Raw genomic sequence first — 21,450 nt, forward strand, 5'->3', positions numbered from 1 at the left:
TTGATAGTTGTCTTTTGTATTATCCCTAAATAGAACTGTTCAAATACAATTGTGCCATTTTTGCACTATAAAATAGTGCTAAGTACAATGTAATAACCTAAATATTTGTAATTTTAAGTTTCAACACTATAGAATCATAATCTTTTAAGTTGTTTTTTCAAATTTTTTTAGCTCTTCTTAAGTTATTAAATTAAAATTTTTAGATTATTTATTATTTATTTAAATATTTCAATAATAAAATAAATGATATGATGCAATAAGCTTATAATTACATATTTATTTTAATAATACATAAATTTATAATTATATATGTCACCCCCGTCACTAGCCTATAGAAACGGATGTAACCAGAAAAACTAGCAAAGTTTCCCTTAAATCTATAGTTAAAAGAAATTCAGAAACCCGTGAAAATACATCTGATGTGTAAAATATGGCATCTGTGCCCATCAACATAATTAGATACATTAATATTCATATACCCTCTCTGTGAGGATTAAAATAAAATATTTACAGTTCAGAGCTTCTAGTTATTTTTATAGATGTACAGTATACTAAAACAAAATAAATATCCAAAAGAAATATATTGGCCCAATTTCTACTAGACTCTGTAGCTGGTGAAGTGGAAGAGAGGACAATACTGAAGAGAGGCTGCTAGTGGTGGAGTCAACAAAAAGAATATGAAATATTTAAAATTAAGAGGGTGAGTACAACTACTCAGTTAGCAGATAAATAAATAACAAAGGGGAACATATAGGGTTTTAATACTTAATAGTACCAATTTTGCTATGTTAGAACATGTCAGCTGAATAAATATCATTTAACCTAAATCATATAGCTAAACTGAAATAAAATTCATGCTGTAGTAATATCGCTGAAATAAATATATTAAAATCACAAAGCCTGCAATATCCTCATACACTCGCAATATGCTTCTTGTAGATAATGCTGGCATTTCAAGTGCAACAACAAACTCTGGCAGCATGAGAGCAATGCTGGCATCTTGGGCTCTATAATGACACCATAATAACTCAAGAGCAATAAAAATACTAATCATACACATGTGCAAAGCTACCCCTAAAGGACGACCACCTTATATACGCCCCAAAAGCTATGTGTATATCAAGCGCTGTCCCAAATACAATATAAATAAAAGCTGAGCTAAGAATAATTCACTCGTTATCAAGGTGTTATCTATTCAGTGCATATGTTGAGTGTATTCGGTCATTTATTCAGCTATAATTATAAATCTCATTGTAACAAACAAAAAAAATAAAATAAATTAATAAAAATAAATAAATTAATTAATTAAACATTAAATTTAAAATTTTTCCAGGAATGAATCTAGACAACATGTCTGTCCAGATTCATTCTTAGAAATTGAAAAAAAAAAAAAAAAAAAACAAAACAAAACCAGCAGCCCTTTAAACTCTCCCTCTGTCACTCTCCCTCCCCCTCCCTTTTTCTTCTGGCCGGCAAGCCTCCTGCAACCATGGCCTGCCGGCGAGGCGTCCCTCCCACCCTGGGCGACGCCGGCGAGCTGCCAGCTGGCCGGAGCAGCACCGGCAGTGGCGCAAATGGAGGAGTTTTCCTGCTCAACGCGCACACAATGGGCAGCAACTTCTCGACGGGATTCCGGCTTCATCCGACATCCGATCGAGGCGATTCAAGTGGCGTTGGAAAGCTTGTTCCGAGAGCTTTCTTTTGATACTCATTTTGCAGCAAATGGAGGTCGGATGAGTGAGATATGGAGGAATGAAGTTTCGGGTTTTTCAAGCTTTTAGGTCAGATCTAGGACGATCCGAGACCACTTATGGACTGAGGGAGAGGAGAGGAGAGGAACATGATGGTATGACTAGATCTGGCAAATGTCATCGGTGGCTTCGGTGAGCTTTGGAGATGATTCAACTTCTAGAGGCTTCCTCATAATTTTTGAAATTTTTGAGACACAGACAAGCTTCAGGTAAGATTATTTTCATTATTTCTCTGTCTGTTGAGTATAAATGCAGTGTTTCTTAAACAGAAAAAATTGGAGAAAAATTCTAAGAAAAATATATGATGAAAGTAAAATTATTTAGAGATATTCTATGGTGTTTGTTAAATTTTTGAGTGATTATAGAATATTTTTGAAAAATATAGATAGATTTTAGATAGATTTTTAGCATATAGGCATATAAGATTATTTAAAATTATGATATTTAAATTTTATATGATTGGTTGAAGCTTGAGGATGGAGGTTTAAATATGTGAATATTGAATTGGATTGAATTAAGAATATGTTAGCTGTTGGAAACTTATGAAATTGATTAATATTCTTGAATAAAATATTCGTAGTAGCTTAGAAAATTATAATTCCTTTTCATTAGCTTAGTAATATTGCTAAGGACCGCAGGGCAAAGTTTTGAAATTTTTAGAGCTCGTTTGGGTAGTTTTTGCAAAAGGGTTAAATTATAAGGACTAAACTGTAATTTTTCATATTGTGATTGTTGACTGTTTGGATGGGCCCAGGAGGGGCCTTGTGATGTGATTGAGTTGTGATTGTGTGATTAGCGGATATAGAAGTGTATTTTGAAGCCTTTTGCAAGTTGGGTAGGTCCTAGGTATAGGGGAGACTCTGCTGAATTTTCGACACAAATTAGGATGTGTTTGCCTCTTTAAAATTTATTTTTAAATGAATTAGCACTAATAAATTCACAATAAAATAATGCAGGTAATCAAGGTCAACTATCTTCCTTCACCCAACCTCTACAATTGTCTCTGATGTACTGTGAGTAAAATATTAATTTTAATTGTAATTTCGATATTATTATATGTTCAAGCATGCCCATGCATCACTTATATGTATATATCTATGTAATTAAACTCTAGGCACGTTTTATATTGCATTCATAATTGTTAAAGTGCCATGGATATTGTTTGTGGTAATTTGGAGCAGTGTGCGTGCATTGGCGTGCGTGTGGTATGGTGTTGGATATGGACAGGACGGGTAGACATAGCTTGAGATCTTTGCTGAGACCCGGTCCTTCGAGGTAGACACGGCTTGAGTTCTTCGCTGGGACCCCGTATTTGGTTTATTAAGTGAAAGTCTAGCTTGAGATCTTTGCTGGCAGAGGTTGGATTAAGAGGGATGTATAGGGGATCAGCTCCCATATATGTATTGTCTGACACTCTCGGGTGTGTGAGTGCTCCAAATTGCCTTTTTGATGTGTTTTGTATGAAATTTATGACGATGTTATATTTCACTCTACAGGGTGCATTAGCTTTAGATAGCTATAGAGATTATGGTTAAAATTAATATTTTACTCTCTGAGTCAAATGCTCACTCCTGTTCACCATATTTTTCCAGGCTACAGGAGAAGACCTTTTTTAGAATAACCTGTTCCTTCCCTTGCAGGTTATGAAAATAAAAATTTCTTAACTGTATTATTATTATTATTATCTAAATTTATAATTTAGAACTCCGCATGTACTATTAGTAACATTAATCCTGTCAGGGACTATATGAATTTAAGTTTTTGTATTAACAAATGAAAAATTTTTATGAGTCTTGAATAGTTTGTAAATGATGTAACAGGGTTGAGCTGGGCTCCCCTAATTTTAGTTTCGGATAATTGCTGGGCTAAAGTTGACCCAAAATAAAATTATAATAGTTTAATTTAAATAATTTTATATGCATATTGGGCCTAAATTGTGGGCCTGGTCATGGGTTTGAGAACAGTAAGGCTTACTACGGGCCTCGGGGGCTTTGTACCGACCCAGGTACCAGTGCTGGTCCGGCCCATAGGTTGGGTCATGATAAGAGTGGTATCAAAGCTTAGGCTCTAGATTCATGGGAAAGAATATACTTGGGAGTGTAAAACGAGTCTTGTTATGATGTTACATGCGGAGTATAGAATTCTGTTTTGTCTTTTTCTGTAATTCTTTGTTTCTAGATTCTGCGTTATACCTCAGGAAATATAAGAATACCTCAATTAGTGTCTTCATTTTCGTGGAGTACATAGAAATGTGAAATAGATTTAGCAAACGTATTGAGGTCTACCATGAAAATACGTACTCCAATAAATACTATATTTTTATCAGTATGGGTTTAAGTGGTATGCCCATTTCGTGCAAGGCACGAGCACATAAAGGTGATTTTGGCAATATAGTTGCTTCAGATGGGAGTGAGGATACCACTGCTAATAGTCATCAGTGGATGACCCAGTCAGAATAAGTTTATGACAATAGTAGATTCAAGAGAGATAAGAAATTAGGAGATTTAGTCTGTCAGGGCATACCGTAGTAACTATGCAATATGCTCGAAGTTTATGCTGTAAGCTGCATATTATAGTACTAACATGAAATTATTGTGTAGAGCTACATGCATCCCCGTGGTGCTCAATAATGAGGGTGTTTGCGGATGGCCTCTATTTTGGTACAGTTATGCCAGAATAGAGTTCTATATCTGCAAAGGAGTTGGGAACTCCTAGTTAAGGATCTAGAGCTAGAATATCGAAAGGTCACAGTTGGATGGTAATTAGAGTCAGTGACTTGGTTACCTTAGCATGAGCTAGAGTTACATCAAGAGTTTCCATCAGACCAGAAGTTGTGGATTAGTTGCAAAGTAAAGGTGACATCTATAGAGTGAGATCATCTGGTCTTCAGTATGAAATTTTGGATGGTTTTGCCAGTACTACAGACGTTTTGCTTAGAGCTTAGTGAGAATAGTATACCTTGTGTGTATCAGCAAGGTGTAAAGTACAACTTTACTACCTATAGAAGGTCGAAACTATGAATTGATGATTTATAGAGCTATGATATGATAAGAGAGTCATTAATTTGACATGGTTTTGGCAAGGTAGTAAATGTAGTACCTTTGTTGCAGTAAGTTAGGGTATAGTCCTATCTTTTCAGAAGGGATCGAAGGTTATTACTGATAATGATGACTTATGGAATAGTGTCCCAGATGGGACTGTAGAGTGTGGTAGAGAGTAGTTGGCTCGGGTATCCTGGAGAGGATATAAGTTCCATTATAGGAATCATATATAATCAGATCATGATGGATGTAAATCCTTTGAATTGGATGACAGGTTTGGGTGCCCAGTATCTTAAGTTTTGGCTAATTGAGTAAACATGAAAAAAAAAATTAAAAAAAAAAAAAATAATAATAATAATAATAACAACAATAACAATAACAAATAAATAAAATTGCTGCAGAATCAGTTCTCGAGGTAGTAAGGGTATTATGTAAGCTAAATGATAAGAATAGAGATCATACAATAAAAGTATGACTGTAATTTTCTGAGTTCCTTTCTAACTTCATATTGTTCAAAACAATAGTATAATCTAATTATAATAGTGTTAAGAGTAATAAATTAGCGAAGATAAATCACAGAAGGCCAATGGATAGAGAAAGTGCAGAATGAAAGTTTGGACAATTGATTGCATATCCAATATAATCTAAATGCCAATGGAAGTACTAGCTAGAGTGGTCAAAGGACCAAATATGAGTAGCACAGATATGTGATAACGCGGTAGAGACTCTGAAAGATATAGTTAGCAAGTACAGCTGTCATTTTAGGAAGAAGAATGGAACTAGGGATAGAATAGTCAAGTTTTATTTTGGGTAAGACAAAGGAAATAAATGAAAGGACAACCTGAAGGGCGCATAATAAAGGGAACAAAGTTAAGATATAGGGTATGCTAAGTGTTATTCTTGGCAAGGTAAATGACAAGGATAGAGAACCCAAAATGGGACCACATTAGTGAGAATAGTGATGGAGGTATGGAATCTAGTAATATAATGCTCAGAGCATGATGTAGTTGAGGTAGTGCCAGGGGCTAAAATATAGAGCTTGAAGTTGCATGATTGGATCATACTCTATCTATTCCCTATTCCTAAAGTGAAGTGGATAGCAATGGGGCAAGATTCTTTTAACTTGTTAACAGTATCAAGAAGATTAGACGAGGAATACAATAATAATGAGCAAAAGCTAGAAGGTGTGCGATGGTATTGTGGACTATCTAATTAGGCAGAGAAAAAGAAGTTAGTAAGTAGTAAGTTGAATAAAAGTCAATCTAAAGGATCAAATAGGTATGATGAGAGGAAAAGAATGATAGATAATGACACATAGGTTTTAGGTCAGATTTTTGAGATAGTGAGAAGGTAGTTAGAGGTTCGTTATGAATGTCAGGCAAACATTTTCAATGTGATCAACAGAATCACTTTGTAGTGAAGCAATAACGACAGAACAACAATAGGGGTAGAACGAAAAGTGACAAGTATGAGTGGTTATAAATCACTAGAAAGTTCAAGGATCAAATTAATGACCATAGATAAGGGTGGAATTAGTGCTGGAAGAATCTATTAGTGAGAGAAATCTTTCAGGATTCAACAAAAGTTAAAGGCACAATATAAATGATGATAGATATGAATCATAGGTCGAGTATAAGTAAAGTTAATAAATTATAAAATATTATGTCAGGAAGGACAATGGTATGGTAAAGGGTTCATGCAGATGATACCTTATAGGTAGAGCACAATTGTGCTAGGAGATGATGAAATTTGAAGAGAAAGACTAAGAAACATAGGTTAAATGTTATTATATGGACAATCGGGCGTAGTTGAATATAAAAGGATATTTTTCTTTCTTTTCAAGTTTAGTTTGTGCTTTTGGTTCTAGAGGGTTATATAAGGAACAGAGACTGAGTCAATGAGACCTAGTTATTTGAGAGTTTGGTAGGCACCAATTCATACACAATTTCCTGATATGAGAATAACAGTAAGTGCATACCTAGTATTAAGTATGACAGGACGATTAGAATAATGACAGGAGTTAAATCGAGCTAGTTACTAGGGCTTACAACCCTTTTGAACTATAAGCTGGAGGAAGTGCTATTTGCTAATGAGTTACAGCGAATGAAATTGTTGCTAATAGAAAAAGTTGAGGTTGAAGTTTGGAAAGCTATGGGCAGTATATGTGATTATATTTAGGAGAATGAACACGTGAAGTATCTTGTTCAGAATTAAGGCATGACACATATTTTCCACAGCCGTGTTAGTTCATATGGAACTTATAATTTCTGGGGCTCTTATCCATCCAGGATGAGCAATTTCCTACTAAGGCTGGTAGGGAATGATAATGTTCTGATAGGTAAGTTGGGAAAGGAGATACAAAAAGAATTTTCTATGATTAATTACAAGTGTTACATAAGGCGAAAAATGTGCTGGTAGGAGTAAATCGTAAGGTTAGAATTCTAGAAGTAATGGAACTAGTAATCAAGATAAGACTAAGAAATAAAAAGAAAGTTAAAGTTGATGATGGGATAGACATCTTTGAATGAAAAGGTGTAAGGGTTAGATAGGACTAAAATTAAGGAATAAGTACGGCAGGTTGAAAAGATATCAACAATACCAGAAATAGGAAAAAGGAAGTGGATAAGATCCAAAGGACAGGAATAAAGCTCGGTAGAGCTAGTTAAAATGATGAGGATAAGAAGGAATATGTATGCTAGGAACACATTAAGAGATGTTTGAAATCAGTTATTATGAGATAATATATTAAAGGAGTAGTGGAACCTCGATCTAAGTGCCAATGTGTCAGAAGTAGGACACATACTAAGAAGCTTTAGGAAGAAGTCTAGATATTTTTGTTCCAGAGAAGGAGTGGGAAACGATAAAGTCGCATAGACTGAGTTGTCAGGGAATATAAACACTTTTGTCACCTAGAAGGAGAGACCCAGTTCACTTTCCAATGTTGATAAATGATACACTTGGCCCTTGGAGGGGACTTTACCTGACTGGTTACATAAGATGGACAGAGGTTAGTCTAAGTACCTTAGTAATGACACAAATAGATTGGAAAATTGAAGTATAATGAAAGTGAGAAGATGCATTGGTACTAACCATTAAGGTCAAAGGATAAGTAAAGGTTTCGAACGAGATGTATATGATAGGTGCTACAGGAAAGCATTTCATAGGATACTATAGGGTAAGGAGCATAATTTATGTTTTGGGGAAACAGAGATTATTAAAACAAAGGAATGAGGACTGAAGTCACCAAGAGACACGTTAGGGAGTAATAAAAGTGAGGTAAGCGCCAAAGTTGATTAAAGTTATCAGATATCAAGTCGAGAGTAGTGGAGTTACAATGAATACTTGAGATGTCAGAAAAATGGTCAATGAATAGTCAAGAGATAAGAGCATCTCTAGGAAGAGATTATGACAGTTAGGATACTATAGTAGAATCAGAGAGCAGTAGAATGTCATATATAATATATGAGGAGTTTGAAGAATAAATGTTTTACTAATCTCTACACAACTGGAGGAGTAATGATTGCATTTGTTCTAATAATCTTCTTTTCCTTATCTCTTGTTTATTCAAAAATTCGAGGGCAAATTTTTCTTAAAGGGGGAAGAATGTAACAACCAAAAAAAAAAAAAAAAAACAAAACAAAACAAAACAAGCCGCTCCCCCCCCCCCCCCAATTAAACTCTCCCTCCCGTCACTCTCCCTCCCCCTCCCTTTTTCTTCAAGCCGGCAAGCCTCTAGTCACCATGGCCGGCCAGTGAGGCATCCCGCCCACCCTGGGAGATGCCAGCGAGCTGCAAGCTGGCTGGCAGCGGCACAAATAGAGGAGTTTTCCTCCTCAATGCGCACATAGTGGGCAGCAACTTCCTGACGGGATTGCGGCTTCATCCGACGTCCGATCGAGGCGATTCAAGTGGCGTTGGAAAGCTTGTTCCGAGAGCTTTCTTTTGATACCCATTTTGCAGCAAATGGAGGTCGGATGAGTGAGATGTGGAGGAGAGAAGTTTCAGGTTTTTCAAGCTGCTGGGTCAGATCTAGGACGATCCGACCGTTGGATTGACAATCCGAGACCACTTATGGACTGAGGGAGAGGAGAGGAACATGATGGTATGATCAGATCCGGCAAATATCGCCGGTGACCCGCGGCCGGCCACTGTGCGCAGTTATTGACTATCCGAGACCACTTATGGACTGAGGGAGAGGAGAGGAACATGATGGTATGATCAGATCCGGCAAATGTAAATCGGTGGCCGTGATCGGCCCTTTGTCTTGTGATGGTTCGGCGATGGCTCCAGATGAGCTTTGGAGATGATTCAACTTTCAAAGGCTTCCTCATAAATTTTTGAAATTTTTGAGACACAGACAAGCTTCGGGTAAGATTATTTTCATTATTTCTCTGTCTGTGGAGCATAAATACAATGTTTCTTAAACAGGAAAAATTGGAGAAAAATTTTAAGAAAAATATATGATAAAAGTAAAATTATTTAGAGATATTCTATAGTGTTTGTTGAATTTTTGAGTGATTGTAGAATATTTTTGAAAAATATAAATGGATTTTAGTTAGATTTTTAGCATATGGGCATATAAGATTATTTGAAATTATGATATTTAAATTTTATATGATTGGTTGAAGCTTGAGGATGGAGGTTTAAATATGTGAATATTTAATTGGATTGAATTAAGAATATGTTAGCTGTTAGAAACTTATGAAATTGAGTAATATTCTTGAATAAAATATTCGTGGTAGCTTAGAAAATTATAATTCCTTTTGCATTAGCTGAGTAATATTGCTAAGGACTGCGGGGCAAAGTTTTGGAATTTTTAGAGCTCGTTTGGGTAGTTTTTGCAAAAGAGTTAAATTATAAGGACTAAACTGTAATTTTTCATATTGTGATTGTTGACTGTTTAGATGGGCCTAGGAGGGGCCTTATGATGTGATTGAGTTGTGATTGTGTGATTGGCGGATATAAAAGTGTATTTTGAAGCCTTTTGCCGATTGGGTAGGTCCTAGGTATAGGGGAGACTGTGCTGAATTTTCGGCACAAATTAAGATGTGTTTGCCTCTTTAAAATTTATTTTTATATGAATTAGTACTAATAAATTCACAATAAAATTATGTAGGTAATCAGGGTCAACTATCTTCCTTCACCCAACCTCTATAGTCGTCTCTGGTGTACTGTGAGTAAAATATTAATTTTAATTGTAATTTCGATATTATTATATATTCAAGCATGCCCATGCATCACTTATATGTATATATCTATGTAATTAAACTCTAGGCATGTTTTATATTGCATTCATAACTCTTAAAGTGCCATTGATATTATTTGTGGTAATTTGGAGCAGTGTGTGTGCGTTGGCGTGCGTGTGGTATGGTGTTGGATATGGACAGGACGAGTAGACACGGCTTGAGATCTTCGCTGGGATCCGGTCTTTCGGGGTAGACACGGCTTGAGTTCTTCTCTGGGACCCCGTATTTGGTTTATTAAGCAAAAGTCCGGCTTGAGATCTTCGCTGGCAGAGATTGGATTAAGAGGGATGTATAGGGGATCAGCTCCCATATATGTATTGTCTGATACTCTCGGGTGTGTGAGTGCTCCAAATTGCCTTTTTGATGTGTTTTGTATGAAATTTATGACGATGTTGCATTTCACTCTACATGGTGCATTAGCTTTAGATAGCTATAGAGATTATGATTAAAATTGATATTTTACTCTATGAGTCGAACGCTCAATCCTGTTCACCATATTTTTCCAGGCTACAGGAGAAGATCTTTTTCAGAATAACCTGTTCCTTTCCTCGCAGGTTATGAAAATAAAAATTTCTTAACTGTATTATTATTATCTAAATTTGTAATTTAGAACTCCGCATGTGCTAGTAGTAGCATTAATCTTATCAGGGATTGCATGAATTTAAGTTTTTGTATTAACAAATGAAAAATTTTTATGAGTCTTGAATAGTTTGTAAATAATATAACAGGGTTGAGCTGGGCTCCCCTAATTTTAGTTTCGGATAATTGCTGGGCTAAAGTTGGCCCGAAATAAAATTATAACAGTTTAATTTAAATTATTTTATATGCATATTGAGCCTAAATTGTGGGCCTGGTCATGGGTTTGAGAATTGTAAGGCTTACTACGGGCCTCGAGGCTTTATGCCGGCCTAGGTCCTAGTGCCAGTCCGGCTAATAGGTTGGGTCGTGACACTCATTTTATTCAATAATAAAATATAAAATTACTATTCTCTGTTCCCACTTTCATATAAAAAAATAATATAAATAATTTATATTTAATAAAATACCAGTGTTATATATTGATCCACTCACCTGTACTAAAGACATATTAAAGCCTAGACCGCTAGAGCACCCTTAGTATCTACTATAGTAGCTGGATCCTCTTCTAAAGTTAAAGAAAATAAAAATGAATCAAGACAGGAATTTTAATCCTATGATGGAAATATGAAATATGAAATGCATAATCTCATTCTAAAAAAAATTCTAAGAGAATCCACCTCGACTGCTGAAGCACCCTTAGTATCTACTATAGTAGTTGGATCCTCTTCTAAAGTTAAAGAAAATAAAAATGAATCAAGACAGGAATTTAAATCCTAAGATGGAAATATGAATTATGAAATGCATAATCTCAGTCTAAAAAAATTTCTAAGAGAATCCGCCTATATTTTAGTATAATTCAAATGTTCCCAAATTTTCCAATGACTCTAACAAGCACTCTAAAAGTTACAACAAATCACAAGATAATTAAAATGTCCATTTGAAACTTATACAAAAATACCTATACTTTTCTCAACTATTTTTTTCATTTCCTACACATTGATCCATTCATAATATTTCCATTCACTTCCCTTATAATTCCTACCAATTCTATTCTTCAAAATAAAAATTAGCAACATAATAATGATAAATCCAATTCCTTAGCTCATTCTTAAAATAACATACCTAAATTGGAATTAAAATTAATGTTAAGCTTGCTCAACAAATCCTAGGACATATATGAAATTTTTTTACTCAATTCTTCAATAAACAAACTTTACTATAAGTTATTCAATAATATTAAGCAACCATGGAAGCTCATGATGCAGCCTAACAATTTAAAATAAAGAAAATTCAACTTGAAAATCCTAGTATAGAGAAATTGACGTTTGGCTACCTATTGTCCATATCATTCTTTAGTTTCATTGTTACCCTAGAAGAATATCAACAACTTATTAAATCATGGAAGGAGGAAGCTATTAGTGTTACCTTGATTAAGAAACAACAAGAAAGAATTAAAGATATCAGAATCAATAAGTTTAATTTCTTGATTTTAGAATTAAATTTCTTGATTTAATCTCAAAAATTAATAAGTTCCATTTTTTGATTTTCTTGATTTTTGGATTAAATTAAGTTTAAATTGTAACTTTTGGGCTAAATTAGATAAAAGTTGAAAATAAGATAAATTAAACTTTCTAATAAGCACAACAGGTATAATTGAGGTTTAAGCCATAATCTTAGCAAGCACTTAATATAAATCGGCCACAATCAACTATTAGTTATCATTATCACTTAACATTAACCACTATCAGTTGCATCAAATAATTAAATCAAATAGACTCTTAAATCATGAGATTTTTTTTTTCATATTGACTGAGTTAAAAAGGTGTTTGGCTTAACTTATAAGTTGGTCTTAAATTGATTTGTTTGTTTAACATACTTTTAGAGCTTTTAAGTTGTGCTTATAAAAAAAGGAAAAAAAATTAAGATAAGAAAGATGAGCTTTTCATCTTGACGCTTATAAGCTAGATGCTTAGAAGTTAATTTGACTCAATATTTTATTATATTACTCTCATTTAATTTTATAATTTTACTATGTATCCTTATTGTATTTATTCTCATATTCATTTTAAAAAAATTTTTTTCCTACAATATTTTAAATAAATTATTTACATTAATTTTAATAAATTTAAAATCACTTTTTATTGATTTTAATAAAATATTTTTCCATAAAAATTTATTTATTTAATTTAAAATTAAATTATGTTATAATATAATTTAAATATATTTTAATAAAATTATGATAAAATATTGAGTTAATGTAATTTATCATTTGAGAAAATAATTTAGTAGACTTTTTAGTTATTTTAATAATAAATATATTTATAAGTTATTTTTTACTAAACGTGACTGTTTTTTATCAATAATTTATAAGTACTTTAATCAAATACATAACTGTTTAAAATTTTAAATATTTATGAGTTTAAATTAACTTATAAACTATTAGTATTTATAAATTAATTTTTATGAGTTAAGCTAAATACTCTTTAAATTTTGCATTCTTTTTTTTATTTAGATAAGTACTATATTTTATTTTGCCCTGTTGGCTGAAAAAATCAAACCTTATCACAATTTGGCGCTTATTCAATCTTTTTATTTTTGACACAATCAATCAAAATTTTAAAATATATAAAAATTTTACCCAAATTTTAAATTGAATCTAGAGAAGCTGACATGCTACGAGCTTGATAAGCTTGACCATAGTTAAAAGCAAACTAACCCCGATCAACAATGAAACCAAAATTAAAATTATTGCTCCTCATTTGCAATCCCCAAATTAAACGAGGGAACACTTCACTGATAGAAGATAAGAGGTGTCAAAGAACCAGTTCTCAATATCGACAATGTCAAGGAGATTATGCATGTCTTCAACTTCTGCACTTTCTTGCTGCTGCTGTGATATTGGAATTGGGAAACCCATTTTTGAATGCGCCTTTTCTCTATTGCTCTTTTTCCCTCTTGTTATTTTTTCGCCTTTTGTGTACACATTTTGATTCTCTTGAAAACACTAGAGTTTTGAAAAAAGATTGTTCTTTATTAATTGTTGTACCTTATTTCCAATTAAATATTGTTCCAATTTTAGATTGGTTTCTCTGTTTTGCTGTTTATTTTCGCAGAAAATTTAAGGAATGGAAAGGAATGAAATTTTTTTTTGATATATCGTGTATTTTTTTCTCGCATGTTTAAATGATGTGCTTAAATACTACATTAATCAAATACGGTTGCTAACGAGACAAATTTCACCCATATCATCATATCTTTCTCTGCGTGATTGAAAATCTTGCCTTTTCTTAATAACCAAACACTGGATTTCACTTTCTTTCTTTCTTTTTTAATCTTGCATTTTCTTACTAACCAAACACTGAATTTTCACTGTTTTTTTAAGTAACAGATTATGCAATTTTTTTTTGCCCAGTAAAACAGTATGTTGATTGAAATAGTGCAAATATTTAGGTGGGAATGAATTCAGATTGTCACAATAATCTCAATTCTTGGTATAGTATTCATATAATCTCAAAAAAACAAGGGCTTAATTAATTTTGTTATCTACTTCTGGGTAAGAGGCTCGAACAATATATGATTTGCTGCATGTTGGTAAAGAAAAACAAATCCGAAAATTTAACTTGCTAATGTAGGATTAGATGTGACTAATAATATGAGCCCTTGGCACAGTATATTCCTGCTTGGGTAAGAGGAAAAGATGAACAAATCCTGAAGAAACTCCTGCTCGTGCTGAATTGTACATTGTTGGGCTTGGCAATTGTGGTGATCCATGAAAAGAAGAAAAATTATACGGCCCACGGCCACTTTGGTTGCCGTCCACGTTGCACTGCCACAAAACAGTCACTGAGCTCTTTGCAATACGTGTCCCTCAAGCTGAAGGGTCTTCTGCAGCTATTTGCACCTGCCAAAGCTAGCATTAAAAACTGCAAGTTCCATATATCCTTGCAAGGTATCGCCTTTTGAGTCGTGTATTACGTTGTTTCTTGTTTTGGATAAAATTGCTTTCTGCTTTCTTCTTTGGGTGAGGAGTTGGGGCGAGTGGTTTGTCCACGCCTTTCACTTCAAGGTATTTATCTTTCTACAAGATGAGGAGTTGGGTCGAGTGGTTTGCATGGCTTTTCATATGCTGCTACTCTCTTTAGCTACCACATAATTTGCTAGGACTGTCTTCTCTCAAAAATGGCCTTTTGGGTTGTTCTTATTCTTCTGGGGTTCTTTGATTTTGAGGTGGTGGCAGCCTAGGAAATCTTGTTCTGTTCAACATTCAATTTCCATTCTCGAGGAGGTAACTTTATGATTCTTTTTCTTGTGTAACTGCATGCCATTAATGTTTAGTTTCCTAACTGTTGAATGTGAGTCCTTTTTTTTTCTACTCCCTTGCTGATTATTAATCTCAGCCACCAATACTAGTGATGTTCTGAGTCGAGTAAATTTGGATCAATCAAATGTTAATCATATGGCTGAAAGTGCGGATAAATGAATTTTCCTTCTTACATTTGAATTCTGAAGAGGGATGTTTTTATTTATGTTCTTATGTGATGATCTGTTAGAGGGTGATTTTCCAAGGGTCAAATCTCCAAAGATTCCTAATAATTTGTATTATTTGAGATTTGAAATTTATTGTATTATCTGGTATTCAAGAATTTGTAAAATCGCCTTGGGTTTTCCAAGGAAGACCATATTCATCTCCGCATTTTAAGACGCTTATACTACCACTGTGGGAAAATTCTTATTTGAACAAATCAATGGTAAATGAATAAAAAAGGAAAAATCAATATGGTGCTAAAAAGCAATAATCCATTGTGAATTCTGTCTTCTTCCCTGTGTATTAGACTGAATTAATCCATTTCTCTTTCTAGTGCAAATGAAGTTTACTGATTGGACATGTAAACCCCCAAAACCTGGAAATTACTCATAGACTAACTGCGGCAGAAGCCCTGCAGATCCTGCTTCCAGAAGTGTATGTAATATGAATCATTGTAAGTTTAGCAAGCCTTACTTTTATATCCTGCAAGCATTTTGATGTCTTCATGTTCCTTAATTTATGTTTAAATAGGTACAAATAAGCCTGTTATAGAGAACTTTTTCAATATCATTGTCAGGATCCATTCTGTGAATTGTGCTTCTTGAGAGTGAGCAGATACTGTGCTTGCAAAGATGGAGACCGAAATTAGTAATAACCAAGTATCAGGTGAAGAAGAGAAGATGAGCAAATCCCTAAAGAAATTCCTGCTCATAGTGAACGGTGCAATGTTAGCGATAGGCAATTGTGGAGGTCCCCTTATCCAGCGTCTCTACTTCTTGAAAGGTGGTAAGGGTGTCTGGATATCAAGCTTTCTTCAGACAGCTGGTTGGCCATTTATCATATTTCCTCTCTTTGTTTCATACTTGTATCGTCGAAGGAAGAAGGGTTCCAGGGCCAAGCTTTTCTATATAAGCCCTCATCTCTTTTTAGCTTGTGCTGTCATAGGTGTTCTTACTGGCTTGGATGATTTTCTTGCTGCCTATGGTGTTTCTTCTACCCGTCACTACTTCTGCTCTTATAATAGCTACCCAACTGGGCTTTACTGCTGGATTTGCTTATATTTTGGTAAAGCAAAAGTTCACACCTTTTACCATTAATGCAATTTTCTTATTGTCGATTGGAGCTGTTGTCCTAGTCCTCCATGCTAGTTCTGATCGCCCTGCTCATGAAACCGACAAACAGTACTTTATGGGTTTTTTTATGACACTTGGAGCTTCAGCGCTTTATGGGTTTGTGCTACCCTTGATCGAGTTGACATATAAGAAAGCAAAGCAGACCATCACTTACACTCTAGTTATGGAGATGCAGATGGTTCTGTCTTTCTTCGCTACTGCATTCTGCACCATTGGGATGCTTCTGCATAAGGATTTTGCGGTTTCCTCTCTCTCTCTCTCTCTCTTTCTCTCTCTCTCTCTCTCTCTCTCTCTCTCTCACACACACACACACACACAAGCTTACATATATATTCAAGAACATGTCCTCAATGGTAATTTCCTTTGATAAACAGTACTTATTTCGATAAACAGTACTTATCCTCTAATTAAATTTCAATGCTACATCATAGAAAGGGATATGAACTCTTAAGCGGCTAAAATTGAGGGAGTGTTACCACTTCCTATTTATCTGAACTTGGGACTTCTAATACATATCAAATGGTTGCTTACCTTAGCATTATGATAATGTTGAATGACAATTAAGAATGAAATCTAAAATGGATATTATAACTGGCATGGCTTGATGCAGACAATTCCAGGAGAGGCAAGAGACTTCGAGCTTGGGAGAGCAAAATATTATGTGGTGATGGTGTTTACTGCAGTATTTTGGCAATTCTTCTTCATGGGAGCAGTTGGTGTCGTTTTCTGTCATTCCTCGTTGCTCTCTGGTATTATAATTGCTACTCTGCTGCCTGTGACAGAGACATTAGCTGTGTTGTTCTACCATGAAAAATTCCGAGTGGAGAAGGGGATTTCTCTTGTTTTGTCTCTCTGGGGCTTCATTTCTTACTTCCATGGTGAACTCCAGCAAAACAAGAAACTTAGAATCAGGCTTCAAAATTAGGAGAAGTTCGATCATATGTTGGATATATGTAATAAGTGCTTGTATATGTTTGTTACCAAGTTTCAGATTGAGAGACAATTGTTATCATGTGACCATGCCTGATTTAAAAGTTCTGTCCAACTGAAGTTTTTAACTGCATGATAAGCTCACTTGAAATAAGAGAGTTGCTTCTTTACCGTGTTTTGCTATTTTTTGTATGCTCAATATTGCTTTCGTTTTTGTTGTTGTTGGGATTAACTACATGTAGCGTTTTAAATGTTTCCAGGGTTTTGTTCTTGCCAAACAAACTGTAACAAGTTGATATCTGTAACAAAATATTGGTATACAAGAACATTAAGAGCTGAAGAATTCCCATCCGCTATTGAATTGTATGATTTTTCAACATCAGCAAACAGAAGTCAGTACAGAAATTTCTAAACATACATAAAATCAGATCACTACAGTTTACGACTGGGAGCTAAGGTATCCAGGAAAATTCATTGCTCCAAAAAGAATAGCAAACATGCCTCCACTTAAGCTAAGTTCAACTGTAGAAGTTACAAAGATTTACATGTATCTCCAGGAAAGTACAACGCAGGCCTCTAGGACACTGGTCCAAGATAATCGCCCTCCAAACTAACCAATGCCTGAAACTCCCTTTCTGAATCAAGCCACTTTGTTCCAATAACAATGAATCTTACCACCGCATCTTTATCAATCTTTGACATCTTGTCATTCAGAAAGACTGGATTCTCTCCAGGAACATAATGGTAATCTAGCATTTTCATATAAGAGAGATACATATGCTCAGTTGGCTCACATCTCAAGAAAACACCATGCTTGAGCACCTTGTGAACAACCCCTTCATGCTATAGTTTTAAAGCATTGCTTGCTCTTCTTCAAAATCCATTCATGTCCAATCTCATAAATCAGAAAGATAATGAAGGAAACACACCTCTCCTCCTGCTTGCTGCTCTTGGGCTTAACTGTTAAACTCTAATAAAGCATCCCCTTTGTGACAAGAATGCTACTAATGACGATAACTTGACTGCTCTGGACATTGTTTTGGCCACAGCTGACATTGTGAAAGCAAGTTTAATGAAGGTATTACAACTTAAACCATTACACACATATGAGAACGGAATACAAAAACCTGGTTTAGCACAAGTTTTATTCATTATAAAACCTTCATGTAACCCAACAGAGATGATAAAGACCATATAAGATTAAAACAACTATTCTTCTTCAACATAAATATTAATATTCAATGTTTTAGCAACTTTTGATATTGACACTTCAGCAATCTCATATGGGAAAAGATGACTAAAGGAATCTCAATAAATACATGAAATTAGCCAACAAAGCATAATGAAAAAACTAAGTGCATCACTTCAATAACTGACTGATGGTAGATGGGCTATCTACCACTTGAATTAACTAGGTATATACAATCATGTGCGTTCAGTAGAAATTTATACTTTGGACCAAAAAAAAAAAAGAAATGAAAGCAATCTCATATGGGAAAAGATGACTAAAGGAATCTCAATAAATACATGAAATTAGCCAACAAAGCATAATGAAAAAACTAAGTGCATCACTTCAATAACTGACTGATGGTAGATGGGCTATCTACCACTTGAATTAACTAGGTATATACAATCATGTGCGTTCAGTAGAAATTTATACTTTGGACCAAAAAAAAAAAAGAAATGAAAGCAGAAGAGATAAATTCACAAAAATAGAGAAATATCACCGTATAACCCTAATCCTATGTTGAATTTTTTAACAAGTTAGAGACAATAATAAAAATAAATCACAGTGCCAAAGAAAGACAATACACTCCAGTATTTTCCACAAGAAATCATGCCAAAACTTCTCGCACAGAACTTTTAGGCTCAGTTATAGTAGATTCCTACATCAATCTTGACTAGCCACACTACCTTAGAAGAATTGTGTTTCATTGCCATGCATGCTACATCTCTACATCATTGCAGTTTTTCAATGATTCAAGTGAACACACAATTATGTTCCACATATTAAGTGTTGTGGAATGTAGACACACCCACCTGTTCACTAATTTACTAGAACCATCATCAATTATGCTCAAGCAATTCACTAATTTACTAGACCAATCATCAATTTTCAGTTTTGAAGTTTTATAGCTTTTCCATATGATATCAACACCAGCAGCATGCATGTTCAAAAGCAATCTAAAAACACAACTAACTAATCCAATTGCTACCAGAAACCATCACACTTATGAGCAAAACAAACTCACTAATCCATCCCAGGAAGCTTATAATACCATATGAAATTCCAATTCAAAAAATTTAAAAAGACACATAAGAAATTTTACCACACAGCTTAATGAACTGTCTGATAACAAAAAAACACAACTTTACATAGCTAAAAAGCACAGATTAACTAGAGGCCTGCTTTTCCCTCTCTCATTTTTGGTAGAATGACTTTGGTTGAACCCAAATAAGCATAACCACAAACCATGTCTTCATTAAATTCTAGAAAAAATAAAATAAAATAAAATAAATTATCGCCCAACAAACTTACATCAAAACCACCATAATACAACGACACAGAACACATAAAAAAGCTAATATTGGTATTAAAAAAATCCCTAACATTCGGCATTATAGCATAAAAAGCCCCAAAAATAGACAAAAAAGAGAAAGCACAAATTACAAAAATGCAAACAGAAAAAGTTATTAAGTGCTTCGGGGCAGAACCTGCTTTCGTCAGAGACGTTGCGAAATGCGGGTTCACTGGTTCTTCGAAGGTTGACCTCAGTAGCTTGCTGCGACAGTAGGAGAAAAGACTCTGAGTAGAGCGATGGAATTGGGATTTTCGTAGTATATAAGACGTGTAGTCGTTTTCCCTGTACATGATAATTTCTCTGTATGTGACAGCTCCCGAACAAAACTTAATTATCGAACCAACCGAGCTGGATCAAATTCGACTTCCTATAGATTATAACTATTTATAAATCACATGCAGTGCACATGTACATTTATTTATATGCATAATAATTGAAAATTATTTTAATTATTTAATTAAAATATTAAAAACTTTTTACAATAATTAATATATAATTTAATTGGTGCAATATATTTTAAAACATTCCATTATTTTATTGTTAGAAAAATACTATATTTAAAATAAAATTTTTAAAAATATAATAATTTTAATTTTTTATAATTATTTATTGTGTGAGTATTAATTTAACTATTTATATATGTTAATATATTTAATATTAAATAATTAATATTATTATTATTATAGAGATGATAAAAGTTTTTGAACTCGATTCAATATATTCTGAACTCGATATTGTGTGGGACATAAAAAGGGAGACTTTTTTCTTAACTCGCTTTCAATAATAATATATTATTATTTTTTATTAAAAAATAAATTATTTTTATGTATTTATATATTTAAATTTTTATTTATTTTATAAAAAATAATTTATATATAAAAAATATTTTTATTAATAATTTTTTTTAAAAATATATTTTTTAAAATGTTTCCTAAAAAATTTATTGTAACATCCTTAATTTTTAAATAATTAATTTATATGTAAATATAAATATTTTAGTCTAAAACCTAGTATTGTAAACTTTGCATAGGTACTTTCGTTTCGTAGCAATTCGACCGTCGCGCAGATCTTTAATTTCGGGCCAAGCAGATAAACTGCCGGAATTACTTCAGAATCGGGTCAAAGTTATAGACTACCCCACCATTTTCAGATACCCCGAACACGTTCCAAGTGTTAGAATTAGCATAGGTAAACCCGAACTCTGAGTTTCTTCAATTTTATAGTGCTGAATTTAGAATAAAATTTTATAAAATATTCGTGAGTAGCTAAAAAATTATAATTCCTTTTGCGTTAGCTCTATAATATTGCTAAGGACCGCAGGATAAAATTTTAGAATTTTTAGAGCTAGCTAGAATGACTTTTGTAAAATATCCGTTTTAAATCTTATAATTGAATTGTTAGATTAAGTGAGATTGCCTGAGTTGGATGGCCCAGGAGGGGCCATGTGTTGTTGTTGAGATAATATGTGGCTTTAGAAGTGTGATTTGAACTACTTTGCAGGTTGGGTAGGTTTTAGGTATAGGGAAGGCCATGTCGGATTTCCGGCATAAATTAGGATATCCTTATTTTTTTAAAATTTAGATTTGGGTTAGCATTAATAAATTTATAATATAATTATCTAGGTGATCAAGGTCATCCATCCTTCTCCCTTCAGCCACCGCAG

At 33.8% G+C, this 21,450-nt stretch overlaps 1 protein-coding gene and 1 pseudogene across 1 annotated transcript; one reads left to right on the forward strand and one right to left on the reverse strand.

Moving 5' to 3' along the window:
* Positions 1-13,403: 13,403 nt before the first annotated feature.
* Positions 13,404-17,375, forward strand: LOC110631978 (purine permease 3). The gene is given in 5 exon segments (XM_058134006.1): positions 13,404-14,902; positions 15,477-15,596; positions 15,720-16,130; positions 16,132-16,516; positions 16,886-17,375. Coding segments are annotated over 3 exon segments (1,056 nt in total). The 5' UTR covers positions 13,404-14,902; positions 15,477-15,596; positions 15,720-15,774; the 3' UTR covers positions 17,201-17,375.
* A 166-nt stretch (positions 17,376-17,541) lies between these two features.
* Positions 17,542-21,450, reverse strand: part of LOC110672901 (DNA-directed RNA polymerase V subunit 7-like) — a 42,567-nt pseudogene continuing 38,658 nt past the window's right edge.

This window comes from Hevea brasiliensis, chromosome 14 (genome assembly GCF_030052815.1).
Source record: "Hevea brasiliensis isolate MT/VB/25A 57/8 chromosome 14, ASM3005281v1, whole genome shotgun sequence".
Lineage (NCBI taxonomy): Eukaryota > Viridiplantae > Streptophyta > Magnoliopsida > Malpighiales > Euphorbiaceae > Hevea > Hevea brasiliensis.